Consider the following 16,727-nt stretch of genomic DNA (forward strand, 5'->3'; position numbering starts at 1 on the left):
GGTGGGGGCGCCTGGGTGGCTCAGTCAGTTAAGCATCTGACTTCGGCTCAGGTTAGGATCTCACGGTTTGGGGGTTCGAGCCCCGTGTTGGGCTCTGTGCTGACAGCTTCTGCTTCGGATTCTGTGTCTCCCTCTCTCTCTCTCTGCCCCTCCCCTGCTTGTGCTCTGTCTTTCAAAAATAAGTAAACATTTAAAAAAAATTAAAAATCTTACTGGCACCAGGTTAAAAATGCTGATAAGCAGAATCAAATTGCAGTTATTTAAATCCACTCTGCCTTGCCTTGTCTGGGTACCAGAAATCCGCGTTGCCGTAATGATGACAATGCTAGTGATAAATGACTCATGCTTTGATGACCACTGCAGGACAAGACCAGAAACATCACCTCATTCCCAGGCCTTTTTCTTCTGTCTTTTTTTGGGTTTCATAATATCTAGCTCTGTTCAAGTTAGTCTTCTCTTCGGTTCGGCTCATTGTGTAACCATAGGAAACAGCACACATTTTGAGTTGCTACTTTTTATTTTTCTGTCAGAGACTTTAGATTAGGATGAAGTCTCCCTCCTCCAGACGCGTGTCATTTCCCACACTAACCAGACAGCCAGGTTGTATGGTTACCCAGTAAATAACACCCACATGCATGCTTCCATTTCTCTAAGTGATTCTTTTCCACCTGACTAATCACCTCACTGGTCACAATTTTTTTTTTCTTTGTTAACGTTATTGAGGAATAATTGACAAATGTAGTTGGATATATTTAAAGTGTACAACGAGATGGTTTAATACATACATACATTATACAATCATTGTCAAGGTCAAGATAATCAATAAATGTACCGCCTCATATAGTTTTGTTTTTTTCCTTCTTGGGTTTCTGAATAACCCCACTGTATGTTGTCTTCTGTGTTGATTGCCATGTCATCGAAAGGTAATCCAAGTTTCTCTGAAACCAGTGGTCTATGGAATTTACAGCTACCTGTATACAAACAAAAAGAAAGCTGTATAGGCAAGTAAACTGTGTTTCGTTTAAATATAAAATCCATATGCAATCTGTTAATGATATTCCTTATTCCCGTAAAAATGTTCATACAGCTTTGGTTTGATGTTAGTTTTGTTTTATTCTGCTACTCTCCGTTTCTTTCCCATTATCCATCCATCCATCCATCCATCCATCCATCCATCCATCCATCCTTCCACTCTGCTAAGATTTATTGAGCACTTACTGGGGCGCCTGGGTGGCTCCGTAGGTTAGGTGTCTGACTTCGGCCCAGGTCATGATCTCACGGTTTGTGAATTGGAGCCCTGCATTTGGCTCTGTGCTGACAGCTCAGAGCCTGGAGCCTGCTTTGGATTCTGTCTCCTCCCTCCCGCCCCTCCCACACTCATGCTCTAGCCGAGCGCAACAGGAACTCTCTCTCTCTCGCTCAAATATAAATAAACATTAAAAAAATTTTTTTTAATGTTTTATTTATTTCTAGGAGAGAGAGAGAGAGACAGCGTGAGCAGGAGAGGGTCGGAGAGAGAGGGAGTCACAGACTGAAACAGGCTCCAGGCTCTGAGCTGGCAGTCAGCACAGAGCCCGACGCGGGGCTCGAACCCACGAACCGCGAGATCATGACCTAAGCGAAAGTCGGACGCTTAACCGACTAAGCCACCCAGGCGCCCCTCAAAAATTTTTTAAAAAGATTTATTGAGCACTTACTGATGCATACCATGCAAAGTATACACAGATTTCTCCCCTCACAGACCTCTTGCTTTTTTGAGGTGGTGGTAATAACTAGATTTAAAAACATAAAATATGTTGATCAATGTGTCCCAGTTTGCGGGAAACTTTTACAGTTTTATTATTAAAAGTCCCACATTTTGGGAAAGCCCAGGTTTCAGGCACACAGAAATGGTTGGTCAAATTAAACATAATATATAAGAAGGTAATCAATCCCATGGGAAATAAAGTACCATAAATTCCTAATTAAGGTGAGGGTGTAGGAGCAAAGATTTGAAGAGTTGGGGGGAGTTAGCCATGTAGACATATGGGGAAAGAACCAGCCGGGTGGGGAGAACAGGAAGTGCAGGAGCCCTCAACTGAATGTAGCTGCCTGTTCAGGGAATAATAAGGAGCCTGTGTGCCGGGGGCAGAGTGAGGGAGTGGAGAACTAATGGGGGATATGATAGTGATTATTTACGGCGTTAGGTGACATAGTAAGTGATTTGGCTTCTATTTTGAGCAAAACACGAATTCATTACAGCATCTTGAGCTGAGGAAATATATATCTGACAGGAGTTTTGAAAGGTTCACTCTGCAAGTATGTTGAAAATAGACTGGAGGAAGGAAGAGTGAAAACAAAGAAATGACATTAGGGATGGCTTTTGCAGTAATCCAGAGGAGAGGTGATGTTGTCTCAAGTTAGGATATTATTGGTGGGGATGAATGAATGATGGAATAAAATGGGAGATGAGAGAAATAAAGGAGTCAAGGCTACCTCCAGAGTTTTTGGACAATGAAATTAGAGAGATGTGATCAGGTGAAATGGGGAAGAATTCTGTAGTCATGAGAGGGAAGGTTAGAAACCAGGAACACTGTTTTGGGCCTGTTGAATTTAAGGTATCATGTGGATATCTAAGTAGAGAACTGAATAAGTAGTTTGGTATAAGATCTGGGCCAGAAATATCAACTAACTTACAAAGAAATCTCCTATCTTATTTATTTACTTAAAACTTTGTTTTACCTTAGGAAATATTTTTTTTTAATGCAAACAATAACATAATATCATTAGCACATTGACCATTCACACTTTAACATGTTAACATTTTGACACTGGATTGTTTTTACAATAGACACATTTTTTTTTTAATGTTTTTTATTTATTTCTAGGAGAGAGAGAGAGACAGCGTGAGCAGGGGAGGGTCAGAGAAAGAGGGAGTCACAGACTGAAACAGGCTCCAGGCTCTGAGCTGGCAGTCAGCACAGAGCCCAACGCGGGGCTCGAACCCACGAACCGCGAGATCATGACCCAAGTGAAAGTCGGACGCTTAACCGACTAAGCCACCCAGGCGCCCCACAATAGACACATTTTTATGGAATGAATGAGCTCCCATGCCACCATAAGGGAGGTGGTTATACAAATCTCCATTCTCAAAAGCCCAAGGCCATGTACCTTCACCAGTGTTAAAACCATGGCTTTCAGGGAGTAGTTCCTATACTTACAGCCTCTACCCACATAGTCCATCTCAACCTTGACCTGTGCACTTAACTTTTCCGACTGTGGGGCCCATCTTAATTTCTGACACATGGAGATTTACCCTTCTAATTCATACTTTGCTTAGCATTTATGCCTTTTTTTTCCCTAAAATTTTACTGGCTTTTTTTAGAATGAGAAAAAAGTCCATATCTTATTGGTATAAATTGCATTTTAAAAAATCCTCTGGATGCCTCCGAGGCTCAGTCGGTTAAGCATCTGACTCTTGATTTTGGCTCAGGTCATGATCTCATGGTTGGGAAGCTGAGCCCCTCATGAGGCTTTGGGCAGGGTGTGGAGCCTTATTGGAATTCTCTCTCTCCCTTCTGACCCTTTCCTGCTTGAATACATGCATGTGCATGCTCTCTCTCAAAAAAAAATTTTTTTTACAATTATTCAAGAGAATTTTAAGGAAGAAAATTATGGAATTTTAAGTTGTTTCTTAAATACCATGCGTAATGAAAAGCTCTTTATGAAACTGAAAATCCTCTGTGTGCTGAATTACATAGGGCAGAAGCAAGGAAGTTCCAATCATTCATTGCTAGGGTCTGAACTCCATGAAAGCAGGTAGTGTCTGCTTTAAATTAAAAAAAAAATTAATGTTTATTTATTTTAGAGAGACAGAGACAGAGATAGAGTGAGAGTGGGAGAGTGGCAGAGAGAGAGGGAGACACAGAATCTGAAGCAGGCTCCAGGCTCTGAGATGTCAGCACAGAGCCCTACATGGGGCTCAGACTCACCAACCGTGAGATCATGGCCTGAGACAAAGTCAGAGCTTAACCGACTGAGCCACCCAGGAACCCCTATGTTAATTTTTAATTTTCACTGTATACTCAGTACCAATAACAACTTGCGGCATATAGAAGGTGTTCGGTAAATATTTGTAGTTATCATTACCTGGGCAACTAAATAAGAGAAAGGGCATCAATTCTTTCTTGAGTCGTCAAGTACTATATAACTTCACAAAAGGAAAGGAGTTAGACCTAGATGGAAAATAACTTATCAAAATTGGTTTCTTTCTAAGAACACAGATGCAGTCCTTGTCCAGAAGAATGGAAATGGCATGGCGACAAATGCTACCGATTTTGTAGAGAGAGCAAAAGTTGGCAAGGCTGTGAATATTTCTGCATTGCGGAGAATGCAACCATGCTGAAGATAAACACACAAGAAGTGCTGGTAAGATCCTGAGGCTTAGTCAGTGCTTGAATTGTTCTCAAAAGGAGGTCTTTATTATTTTTTTAAAAAATTTTTAGTCTTTTATTTATTTCTGAGAGAGAGACAGACAGAGAGAGACAGCCTGATCAGGGGAGGGTCAGAGAGAGAGGGAGACACAGAATCTGAAGCAGTCTCCAGGCTCTGAGCTGGCAGTCAGCACAGAGTCTGATGTGGGGCTTGAACACACCAACCATGAGATCATGACCTGAGCTGAAGTCGGATGCTTAACCGACCTAGCCACCCAGGCACCCCAAGAGGAGGTCTTTAAAAGAGCCCTATAAGAAGACTCTAAGGAGTCAATATTCACAGTCTCACACTTGAGCCCAAGTCTTATTTCTGTTGTTTTGAGTGATTCCCTGAGGTACGTAATAAGACGTTTTCAGTTCTCCACAAAAAACCCACGCCTTAGAACTATGAGGGGAAGCTCTTCAAAATCTCCATCCACTCGGAATCAAATTTAAAAATTCTTTCATTTCTCACTTCTTTGGATTTGGGCAGGAAGGGCACAATATTGGATGCAATGTCAGAAAGATGAATATAGCACTTTCTGTCCTTCCATTATGAAGAGACAACGCCTTTAATGAAAAATATTTAATTAATTAAATCATTACTATAATCTGTAGATAAATATTTTGCCTTCCAGAAGTTTATAACCTAACATAGACTGGTCAAGACAAATATGAAAATAAAATTATAAATTGATATTATTAAGTATATGCAATTAAACTATAAAAATCATGTAATTGTTGCCAACTGTAAAAAAATATTTATTATTGCCTTTGGATTTAATCCCTCAAGTAGTGTGACCATTATTTATTATCATTGTTTTAGTGGAAGGCTTGGCACAGAGTAGTTTATCAACAAAGGATTATTTAATTGAATAAATGCCCAGCTCACTATGCAAACTCTTAACACCCTTCTCATTACATCTTAATTCCTACCCACTTTCTGAAATCTGTGATGAATGCAACTCTGCACTCTCAACTACTAAAATATTTTTTATCCTTTCTTGATGGCTCAATTTAGGGAGAAAAGGAGGTAACTTATTTGACTAAGACAATGTATCCTACCATAAGGCCACCTAATTTTTTAAATTCTCTTTGTTTTATCTCTACCTCTAGCACATACTGAGGACTCAGGTATATAATTGGAATGTATTATATATAATAGAGGGAATATCGTGAAAGATATATAGTGACATTCTCTCATGCTTCATACAATTGTATATATTTAAATCATTTTCATTTGATTTATATTCAGAACTTTTAATTTGAGGGTTCTACCATTCAGTTGGAAGTATTTTCAACTACGCTTCTTTTTTTAAATTTTTTAATGTTTTATTCTTTTTTGAGAGAGAGAGAGTGTGTGAGCAGGGGAGGGTCAGAGAGAGAGGGAGACACAGAATCTGAAGCAGGCTCCAGGCTCTGAGCTAGCTGTCAGAACAGAATCCGACATGGGGCTTGAACCCACCAACCATGAGATCATGACCTGAGCTGAAGTCGGATGCTTAACCGACTGAGCCATCCAGGTGCCGCTCAACTACACTTCTTTTGATATGTCTACTAGATGACTATTACTTAGTGATACTTTCACATACATGCCAATAATCTTTTATTGAACAAACATGTGCCATTAAACTAACTTAAGGGTTGAAGACATAAAACAAAGTATGTGTCCTTAAGGAACTCATGATATAGTGGAAAATAAGGACATAAAAATGGATAATTATCACAAATTTATATAATTTCTATGTTAAAGAGTGAGACTAGATAGAAGGAAGTAAGTAACTTAAAATTTTTTCAATATACGTAGTAGGGAAGAAATTATATATATGAATATATATGTATGTATGTAATACTATACAAAAATATAAATATACACACACATGAAAAATTTCTCTTCCCTTCCTTGTCTGAGATGTAAATCATCCTTCCAAATTTTCTCTTATTTCTTTTTGCATTAAATTATATTCATTAGTCTTTTCTCCTTCTGAGTCAATTCCTTTTGCATATATGGATAAAAGTTATTTCCCCCACGTTTACTCTTTTCCTTCCACAGTCTTCCATTTCCCAGAGTTACCTCACATCTCTTTGTAAATCTGCCTCCCATATTTTTTAGATAAATCTTAGTGCTTACTCTTTGATTTGAAAATAATCATTTGTAAACCTTGGTTGATGTGATTCTTGGTTTCAGAATATCAGTATACCATAATTATTAAGACAAGATAAACTCTTTCACTTGGACAAATTGAGCTCAGCACAGACACTTTTTCTCAAGTGTACGATCACCTGTGTGGGGCAGGACCCTTGTTTTTGTACTAAAAGTGTTGGGGCACCTGGGTGGCTCAGTCGGTTGAGCGTCTGACTTCGGCTCAGGTCATGATCTTGAACTCAGGTTCATGAATTCAAGCCCCATGTCAGCACAGAGCTGACAGCTCAGAGTCTGGAGACTGCTTCTGATTCTGTGTCTCCCTCTCTCTCTGCCCCTCCCCTGCTCATGCTCTGTCTCTCACAAAAGCAAAATAAACATTAAAATTTTTTTTAAAGTGTTGGCTGTGCCTACACATCTCTGTGTACATAGGGTATAACGTCTCTAAAGCTAAAGATTTTCTTGTGTGCCTTTCACAGGAGTTTGCCATGCCTCAGAGCTACTCTGAGTTTTTCTACTCTTATTGGACAGGGCTATCCCGCAACGGCAGTGGAAAGGCCTGGCTATGGACCGATGGAACCCCTTACTCCTCTGAACTGTAAGCCTTCAGAACATTTTGTGGGAAAAGCATTTAAGAGAGAGATTTTGCTTGAGTGACAAAGTTCAACAATTTGGTTCCATCAGTATTGCCCAAACATCTGCTTTGCATTGAGTACTAAGTTTGTAAGAGGGTAGACAAAGAATTATGAAAAGAAAACATAGTGCTTGCTTTTGAATGGCTTATAAACCAGTGAAAGAGACATACAAAATGTTAGCAAAATAGTAGGGGCAGTTCTCCATCTGGATGCTTTCAGAGTTTTATTACAGGGTCTGAAGTCCCTTGGAGCATTATCAAGTGTTAGGGTTTCGCTGAGGGAAGGAAACAGAGGCAAAGAGAGAGAGAAAGGAAGAAAGACGTGGAGGAGAAAGGGTAGGAGGGGAAGGGATCTTTTATGGGTGAATAAACTGAAACCCAGGTAATGATGGTGACTTGCCTAAGACCACACAGCTTCACAACTTCTCAATTCCCAGAGATAATGTAAGACCTCAGACGTTTTGGCCTTCTGTGTAGTATAATGGGGAGCACCTCTTTAAAAGTACAATTTCTGGGGCGCCTGAGTGGCTCAGTCAGTTAAGCATCTGACTTCAGCTCAGGTCACAGACTTGCAGTCTGTGAGTTCAAGCTCCGTATCAGTGTCTGTGCTGACAGCTCAGAACCTGGAGCCTGTTTTGGATTCTGTGTCTCCCTCTCTCTCTGCCTCTCCCCTGCTCACATTCTGTCTCTCTCTCTCAAAAATAAACATTAGAAAAAAATTTGTTTTAATAAAATAAAAGTACAGTTTCTGAGAAAAGATTTGCTGACATTGTAAGAGTAATATTATCAAAAGTTACTTTTACTTATGTGAGCATTTAGGTAGGATTGTCATGGTATCTTTTGAAATAGGTAAATGTAATATCTATGTCAAAATATATTATAATTTAAAGTCATGATGGGACAGATGCCTTTCCTCTCTATATATTGTATAGGATTTCTTCTCCCAGGAGGTAGGACATAATCAGTGTAATCATTTTTTATTTTATCATTAATTAAACTGAGTCACAGATGATTTTTCAGATGGTGGGAAAATCATATGATAAATTTGATGGGTTATAGCATGCATCTTAGTTTGAAGTAGGAATAGGTTTTTGTTTTGTTTTGTTTTGTTTTAATGAACTTATGATTCTAAGAATGAGTATGGAAGTTGAAGGGCTGAAAAGAAAGAGCTTGTGACTCCATCTCTGTAGTAAATTCATTCTGTATATCTATTCTATAATTTTATCAAGCTAAGAATACTCCCTATGTACTCTCTGGGTGTTTAATATGTCATTTTAGAAGTAAACTATGATTCAGTTAACCTTTTTCTCTTTCTTGAAGGTTTGAGATTATAATAGATTTCACCAGCCTACGAAGCAGGGACTGTGTGACCATCCTCAATGGAAAGGCTTTCTCAAAGGACTGCAAAGAGTTGAGGCGGTGTGCGTGTGAAAAAAAGGCGGCAACAGTGAAGTTTGAGAGCCTCCTTTAGCTTCTCTGAGCCATTACGTGAAGGTGATTGACTCTTCGACCATAACTACAATGTTAAGCTCCCTTCAGGGAAACTGAAGATCAGAGCAAAAGTCAATTTCTTTATGCGGCCCTGTAATAATTGGTTTCAGTTCCTTTTTTCTCCCATCGGAGCCATGTTTATACAACAAATCAGCAAGCTGGTTGAGCCAAGCCAGGTCAATGCAAAGGATATTCAAGACATTGGAAAATGGGAAAAAATGAGGAAAGGCAGTTTTTCCAACAGGTACCAGGAGGACTTTCATGTTTCCTGCTCAGGACCACCACCACTTCTGAGCTTGGGTTCATACAAATTCTTACAAGCCACAAAGCAGTCCTATATATGTGCCACCAGTCAGTCCCAGACTCTCATAAAGTTGTATTCCACTTTCTTGACTTAGAGAAAGCTTTCTAGTGTTCTTCGTTCTCAGCATCTAATAATACCATCTCCCTGTTTCCACGTCTTTCTTCCTTAACACTTGGAGAAGTGAGAAACTTACTGAAGTAGAGGAAGTAAATGTGTGTAACATTCTTTGCTCCAAAGGTCGAGTAGACCATGAGAAATTAACAATCATTTCCTATACAATGTTCCTAAACATGTAACTAATTCTTTCTGTTTCTGTTTCCTTCAGTCCATACTTTTTCCTTCCTGGTCTCTCCACAAAGCCCCCATCTGCCCTGCCTAAGGTTTGCTTCCCACTGGGATAATCCTCTTTATTAGAATCATAACTTCTTATGAACATACCCCCCCCCCCATATTCACTTAGGACTCCAACAATTATCTCCTTTCCCCAGGAATTTGTTCCAGGAAAGAAATAACACTCAGCTCCGTTTTGTATCCCCATTACTGCCCCTGATCCTCCCTTCACAGAGATTGAAGACCAGAGCAAAAGTCAGTCTCTGTGTGAGTCTGTAATCATATGGTTTCACTTCCTATATTCTTCCATTTGATCCATGTTTATGCCTTTCAGGTACTGAAGACTTAATAATAATAAATGTCAATAATGTGAAATGTATGTGATTTGAGAATAGATTTGTGATTTGGTGAAATTTTCAGTGTGGAGTTGCTCTTCAAACTATGCTAGCGACCTGTGTTTTTGTTGTTTGTGCCATACAGAGAGTTTGCAGGGACTCTACAAGAGTACTGATTATTTGATCATCTGAAGATAAGGCTTTGAGAAGCACGCTGTCTTCAAGAAGGTGATTTCAGCACTTTCCTGAGATGAAACCTTTTGAGGCAAGGTGGTCTTCCACACATGGCTAAAGATGAGTCAAGGAAACTTTAATAGGGTGAGTTATCTAATCAGGTCCTGGAAAGAGGAAGAGAACCTGTGACATCTGCACACATCACTGGTTCCTTGTGTAAGTGTTCCGATCTCAGGAAGCCAATATGCACAATCATAACAGGTGTCACAGTAAATAACACCATCACGACGACTGACTGTTGATTTATGGAAAAATCAATTTTAGGGATTTCATACTAGAAAAGAGAGTCTATTATAAATCTTTATTTTTCAGCAGTGAAAACTAAGGTGCTTCAGTTTTCTTTTCAGTAAATATCTATCTCATGGTAAAATGATATTAAATTACCAATCATATAACAAAGAGTATTTCTGAATTCATTTCTATAAGACTGTATTACTTAACAATCACTACTTGTGGATTTCTTCCTTATGAATTAATTTTCCTTTCAATTTTCTGTTGATTCATTAGGAAATTTCTTCAGTGTTGTACAAATGTTGTCTTGATTGTGTTGTGCCAAAATAACTGCATTTGTGGCCTTAAAATGAGATTTTTAGATCCCCTATTCTGATTTATTATTGGGCAAATCACTTTACCTCACGAAGTTTATTTCATTCAGTATAGAGTGGAAATGTGTTTAGAATTTTCTCGTGGTGCTATTGTTAGCTGACAAGAGGTACATATGAAATTAGTTTTATAATCTAAATTGGGATATAAAACATAAAAGACATTAACAATATATTTTAAAAAGGAATTTAGTGGGGTGCCTAGGTGGCTCAGTAGGTTAGGTGTCTGACTTCGGCTCAGGTCATGATCTCATGGTTCATGGGTTCGAGCCCTGCATTGGGCTCTGTGCTGACAGCTCGCTCAGAGACTGGAGCCTGTTTCGGATTCTGTGTCTCCCTCTCTCTCTCTGCCCCTCCCCTGCGTGCTGACAGCTCAGAGACTGGAGCCTGTTTCAGATTCTGTGTCTCCCTCTCTCTCTCTGCCCCTCCCCTGCTCACATAGTCTCTCTCTCTCTCTCTCTCTCAGAAATAAATAAAACATTAAAAAAGGGATTTAGAGATTTATTTTAAAGTTGATTTATTTATTTTGGGAGAGGCACTGTGAGCAAGGGTGATCCAGAGAGAGAGGAGAGAGAGGATACCAAGCAGACTTTCTGCTGTCAGCAGGGCTCGATCCCATGAACCGTGAGATCATGACCTGAGCAGAAATCAAGAGTCGGACGCTTAACTAACTAAGCCATGCAGGCACCCCTATTATTTTTAAATAAAGGACCACAAAAAAGCATAAATAACCCTTTTGGGATATCTGTATTCATTAGTGAATTATAGAGAGGCACTTACATTAGGAAGCTGTGGATATTGCCAAATGTTTTTTTTTATGATGAGTGCAGATAGTTAATGAATGCAATTAATAAAACAAGCACATAGTAGGAAATGTGGTTTAGGACTTTAGTTAAGCAATTCAGTGTTATTTAAGTCTTGTTATTACAGGAAGAAAATGTGGTTAATATGAAAAAGTCAAATGATTTTGTTCACTAAGTTGTAAAATAGGGACCCAGCGCACATTGTTTTGACCCCTAGCATCCTACATAACTGCAGTCTTGTTCAGGGGTGAATGGGAAGTGTCTCTTTAAATGTCATTACTTTACAGAGACTAGCTGCCTGGAAACTGGGCATTGAAAAGTGTTCTCCCTTCAAATCTGCAACCTAAGGGAACATGTCACTTTAGATAGTGAAGAAGGAAAAAAATAGCATTTATTTGACATTCTTGTTATTCTTAACCTGATTTCTTAACCATATTCTTAATCTTATCTCTCTCCGTATTTGCCCTCCATCCTCATCAGCTGTATCACAAAACTCACAACACTGATCACAATATGAGCAGATGTTTCAAAAGAGCAGAAAAATAGTATGGCACAACATTTTCTCCACAATTCTTTTTTTTTTAATGTTTTATTTATTTCTAGGAGAGAGAGAGAGACAGCGTGAGCAGGGGAGGGTCAGAGAGAGAGGGAGTGACAGACTCCGAAACAGCCTCCAGGCTCTGAGCTGGCAGTCAGCACAGAGCCCGACGCGGGGCTCGAACCCACGAACTGCGAGATCATGACCTAAGCGAAAGTTGGACGCTTAACTGACTAAGCCGCCCAGGCGCCCCTCCACAATTCTTTTTTTAATTTAAGAATAGGAAGTGGGGGCTCCTGGGTGGCTCAGTTGGTTAAGCATTGGACTCTCAATTTCGGTTCAGGTCACCATCTCATGGTTTGTGAGATAGAGCCTCGTGTCAGGTTCCATGCTAAGAATGTAGCCTTCTTGGAATCCTCTCTCTTTCTCTCTCTTTTTCTCAAAGAAAGAAAGAAAGAAAGAAAAAGAAAGAAAGAAAGAAAGAAAAAAGAAGAATAGGATAAGAAAATAATTGAGAATAATCATGAATCATGACACGAACTTGAAAATAAGATTTGCCAGGACCTGTTTCCATGGGTAACCACAGAAAGTAGCACCCCATGAATGAATTTTTCACTTGGGAAGACTTTTCTCTTCCACGCTCTTGTGTGTTTTGCTAAGTCTGAAGAAATTGCAGGAAAAGTCAAATGAGGAGCATAGCCTTTCCTGGTAGATCTGAGTTCCCCAGGGTACACAATGAGCTATTTCTTTTCCTGAGGATATTGAAGCAGCTCTTAAAACTTATCAACAGGAAACAGATCATGGGCGCTGAAATAGCAGGAAGAGTGAGAAGTGTAAGGAAGGGGAGCTTTTACACTGGAGACATAAGTGCTTATGAAATATGTAGAACGGTCTAGTAGATTGTCTTAGGTTTGACCTTAATATTTGGAGAATTAAATATTTTGTAAAAGGATTCTCACCATTTTCAAAGAATACAAAAAAATCATTATCTTATGTAAAAGTGAACATAACCTTTTTACAGGTTCATTGTATGAATAAATTTTTAGGATCTAATGGTATTATTCTATCAATATCACTATCCTAATGTTTTTCTTTTTACACACTTATTGTACGTTACCCATAGCATATCACAAAGCTTCTTTACATTTATAGGACAGGGTTTTATGTTTTCTTTCCTCTTTTTTCTTAAGGCTAACTTGGTTTCAATGAGATAGATGAAAGATATCCAATTTAGTATTAGTGGGACTAACATATAAAACTTGTTATCTCTGTGCCAGGACCCAATCCTTTACCAGTGCCTGGAAAAAGACTTTGATACTCTGGGCCAAAAGCAACCTGAAAGAAAAAAAAATTCTACCCTTAATATCTATGTGAAAAGCAGTATTGCCACTGGAGAGATTTATAGGCTCTCATACCAGCTGCGCCGTAGATAAGATTCTGGTTTGTAAATACTGCATCACATATCGATGGAGTGACATCAGCTGAAGGATGTTTGCCTTTTGCTTCATTGTACTTTTTCCTAAAAGAGTTATTAAATGCTTCCTACCCTTTCTCTACAAACAGTACCATGACAATACTCTGCAGAATCTTGAAGACAATCAGCCAAATTGTTATTGTTTCTCGTTCATTCCAGGTTATTATATTCGCTGCCAGCTGTCAGCTGTGACGACCAAACACAGGACTCAACTTACACTGTGTTTTCTGTGCTATTTTCCTTTTCTACGTTCAGCAGAAAATTAGGGAAAAATCCCTCTTATGGAAAGGCCCACGATTTAAACTCCAGGTCCAGGGTAAATTTAAAACAAACAAACAAACAAACAGGGGCTCCTGGGTGGCTCCGTTGGTTGAGCGTCTGACTTCGGCTCAGGTCATGATCTCATAGTTTATGAGTTCAAGCCCCACATCGGCTCTATGATGACGGCTCAGAGCCCGGAGCCCGCTTCAGATCTTGTGCTTCCCTCTCTCTCTGCCCCATACTCTCAAAAATAAATAAACATTAAAAAAAATTAAAAACAAAACATGAAAACATGCTCTCCCCATCCTTAAAAGACCTTAACCTTTAGAGGTCACTTTTTACAATAGACTTTTAGGTTCATTTAAGTGATCTCCACTGCCTCAGTGGGTTTGTTTTGTTTTACTTTATTAAAGCGGTATCTTTATTGTAAAGAAAGATGAGAATCTAATGTAGCTCAGCTACTTCTTGTGAAAAATGAAAAAATGAAATAAAATTATATTGAACTTAGCAGGTATTTGATGAGAATCTACTGGGTGGTAAGTTATTCTAAGGATGGCAAACAAAAGTAATGCAGTAATAATTAATGAGTTTTTCTTTCCTGTAGATCACAAGATACTTCCGTATCCTGTGTCTTGGGAATGATTTGGTCTATGTACAAGGAGCCTGCAGACCTATGATTCAGATTGTCTATAGATTTATTTGAGCAGATCCATTAACTTTAAAACAGATATTGTGTCTAGACAGTTGCTGACATTTTATATATGAACTATATCTTCTCAATATTCCTGTAACTCGAGCAGGAAAAAGGGTCATTTTTATCTGGACTACACTCATAAGGTCGATGCCTACAGATGACTGGTAATTTACTCCAGATAATAATAGTGAACACTGATATAGTGTCAAACCTTAGGAAAGCAATATTTGCAGCAATTAACATATATTAATAATTTAATTCTCAATATTTTGAAGTAAGTCCTATTACTATTTTACAATGAAGAAATTGAGGCCCAGAGAGATACAGTTAAAAGTGCGGGAGTGTTGCTTCTCTAGAAAAGCATCCAGATGGCCACCAGACATGAAAAGATGCTCATCACTCTTCATCATGGAAATGCAAATCAAAACTACCATGAGATATCACCTTACACCTATCACAATGGCTAAAATGAAAAACACAGGAAACAATAAATGTTGGTAAGAATGTGGAACAAAAAGAACGTTCTTGCACTGTTGGTAGGAATGCACACTGGTGCAGCCACTCTGCAAAAACAATACGGAGGTTCCTCAAAAAGTTAAAAATAGAAATGCCTTATGATCCAATAATCACACTACTAGGTATTGATCTCCAAAATAGAAGAACACTAATTCAAAGGATACATGCACCCCTGTGCTTATAGCAGCATTATTTATAATAGCCTAGATATAGAAGCAGCCCAATGTCCATCAATTCATGAATGGATAAAGGTGTTTTATACACACACACACACACACACACACACACACACACACTGGAATATTATACAGCCATAAAAAGGAATCAATGAAATCTTGTCATGTATGATGACATGGATGGAGTTAGAGAGTATAATGCTAAGTCGAATAAGGTAGAGAAACACAAATACCATATGATTTCACTTTTATATGGAATTTAAGAAAAAAAACAAATGAACAAATGGAAAATAAAAAACAGAGACAAGCCAAGAAACAGACTCTTAACTATTGAGAGGAGACTGATGGTTATCAGAGGGAAAGTGGGTGGGTGGGATGGGTTAGACAGACGATGAAGATTAAGGAGTACCCTTGTCATGATGATGTATGGAATTGATGAGTCACTACATTCTATACCTGAAACTAATACTACTGCATATGTTAACTCTACTGGAATTGAAATTTAAAAAATTAAAAAACAAAGTTCTAGAATGTTAACCTTGAGAGTCCCAGCCCGAGTCCTTTGATCTGTGAGTAGGAGGGACAGTCAGCGAGTGGAAGGAAGGAAGTTCACAGCTGTCCTTCACTGGAGATGCACTCATACCGACATCCTAACTACTCTTTCTACTTATATGAAGTGCTGGTAGTTCAAGGGTCCAGTAGAATTCTGCAATCCTAAAAGGGTATTGTCTTACAGGCAGCCGATAGCTGTCTGTTACCTTTCTAACTTGAGAATCTATATCTCTATCTTACCCTCCTACAGGTTCAATAGCAGAATGACTGGATGCCCAGAAAATGCATAGAAAGATCTGGCAGGCAGAGACTTTAAAGGCCTACATTTATTTATTAAAAAAAAAAAAAGCCAGTCAGCTAGAAATGCATCACCTCCCCAGGGGTTTATAGATTTTTGTGTGGAGTTTATAGTTGCTCTATACTTGGGGAAAAAAGCACAAGAATATGAGTTTTCTTCAGTTTGTGCTCAGTTTTTAGGATTTTGTTCTCAGTAGCTCTAAGTCAGTTTTATTCTTGACAACTTACACAATGTCAATTGAAGGTCTGGAAAACATTGAAGAAAACTGCCAAGGATAAATGTAGAGATAGGTTTTGAGTCCCAGGTGGGTAGTTTCATAGCCCCCACATAGGCATACTTCACTTGCTCTTTGGAATTTTGTGGCAGATATTCCAATGGCCTGATCAACACACCATTGTAATAGATCACTGCAAGTACAATTTTGTTCAAATGGAGGATCTTAATGCATACTTCTCACAGATAAAATATTTCCAAATGCTGCAGTTAGCGGAAGAAAGGACCTTGTCCTTGAGATATCCACAGAGTTGGTTACTTGACTGGCGTGTCTGTATTGGCGACCTGGAGAGGCAAAGTCAGTGAATCTAACGTTAGGCATGGGGCTAACAGTGTTGTTCTTGTGGGTAACTAATGAGAGGTCGGTAGCTCTTTGTTTTGTTTTGTTTTAATATGGTATCCTTGGGGCACCTGGGTGGGTGGCTCAGTTGGTTAAGCGTCTGGCTTGGCTCAGGTTATGATCTCAATGTTCGTGAGTTCAAGACCCGCGTCGGGTTCTGTGCTGACAGCTCAGAGCCCGGAGCCTACTTTGGATTCTGTGTCTTCCCCTCTCTCTGCTCCTCCCTCCGTCATGCTCTGTCTCTGTCTCTCAAAAATAAATAAACATTAAAAAATATA

The 16,727-nt window shown here is 39.0% G+C and overlaps 2 protein-coding genes across 5 annotated transcripts in view; one reads left to right on the forward strand and one right to left on the reverse strand.

The window, feature by feature from the left end:
* The window catches only part of CLEC1A (C-type lectin domain family 1 member A), a 37,477-nt gene extending 23,426 nt beyond the window's left edge, over positions 1-14,051 (forward strand). For 2 of the 4 annotated variants that reach the window (XM_077745991.1, XM_077745993.1), the window contains 3 exons: positions 4,256-4,407; positions 7,074-7,192; positions 8,549-9,797. In XM_077745991.1, the coding sequence (XP_077602117.1) occupies positions 4,256-4,407; positions 7,074-7,192; positions 8,549-8,699 (422 nt within the window). In that variant the 3' untranslated portion in view covers positions 8,700-9,797. Of the gene's footprint in view, positions 1-4,255; positions 4,408-7,073; positions 7,193-8,548; positions 9,798-9,833; positions 10,534-13,498 lie in introns of those variants that run through there. The other 2 variants (XR_013330687.1, XM_077745992.1) reach the window with 2 other exon arrangements.
* Positions 14,052-15,783: 1,732 nt separating this feature from the next.
* CLEC9A (C-type lectin domain containing 9A) overlaps positions 15,784-16,727 on the reverse strand; it is a 15,554-nt gene continuing 14,610 nt past the window's right edge. The window contains exon 6 of the mRNA XM_077745996.1: positions 15,784-16,394. Within this exon, the coding sequence (XP_077602122.1) occupies positions 16,262-16,394 (133 nt within the window). The 3' untranslated portion in view covers positions 15,784-16,261. The remainder of the gene's footprint in view (positions 16,395-16,727) is intronic.

This window comes from Crocuta crocuta, unplaced genomic scaffold, assembly GCF_008692635.1.
Source record: "Crocuta crocuta isolate KB4526 unplaced genomic scaffold, BGI_CrCroc_1.0 scaffold109, whole genome shotgun sequence".
Lineage (NCBI taxonomy): Eukaryota > Metazoa > Chordata > Mammalia > Carnivora > Hyaenidae > Crocuta > Crocuta crocuta.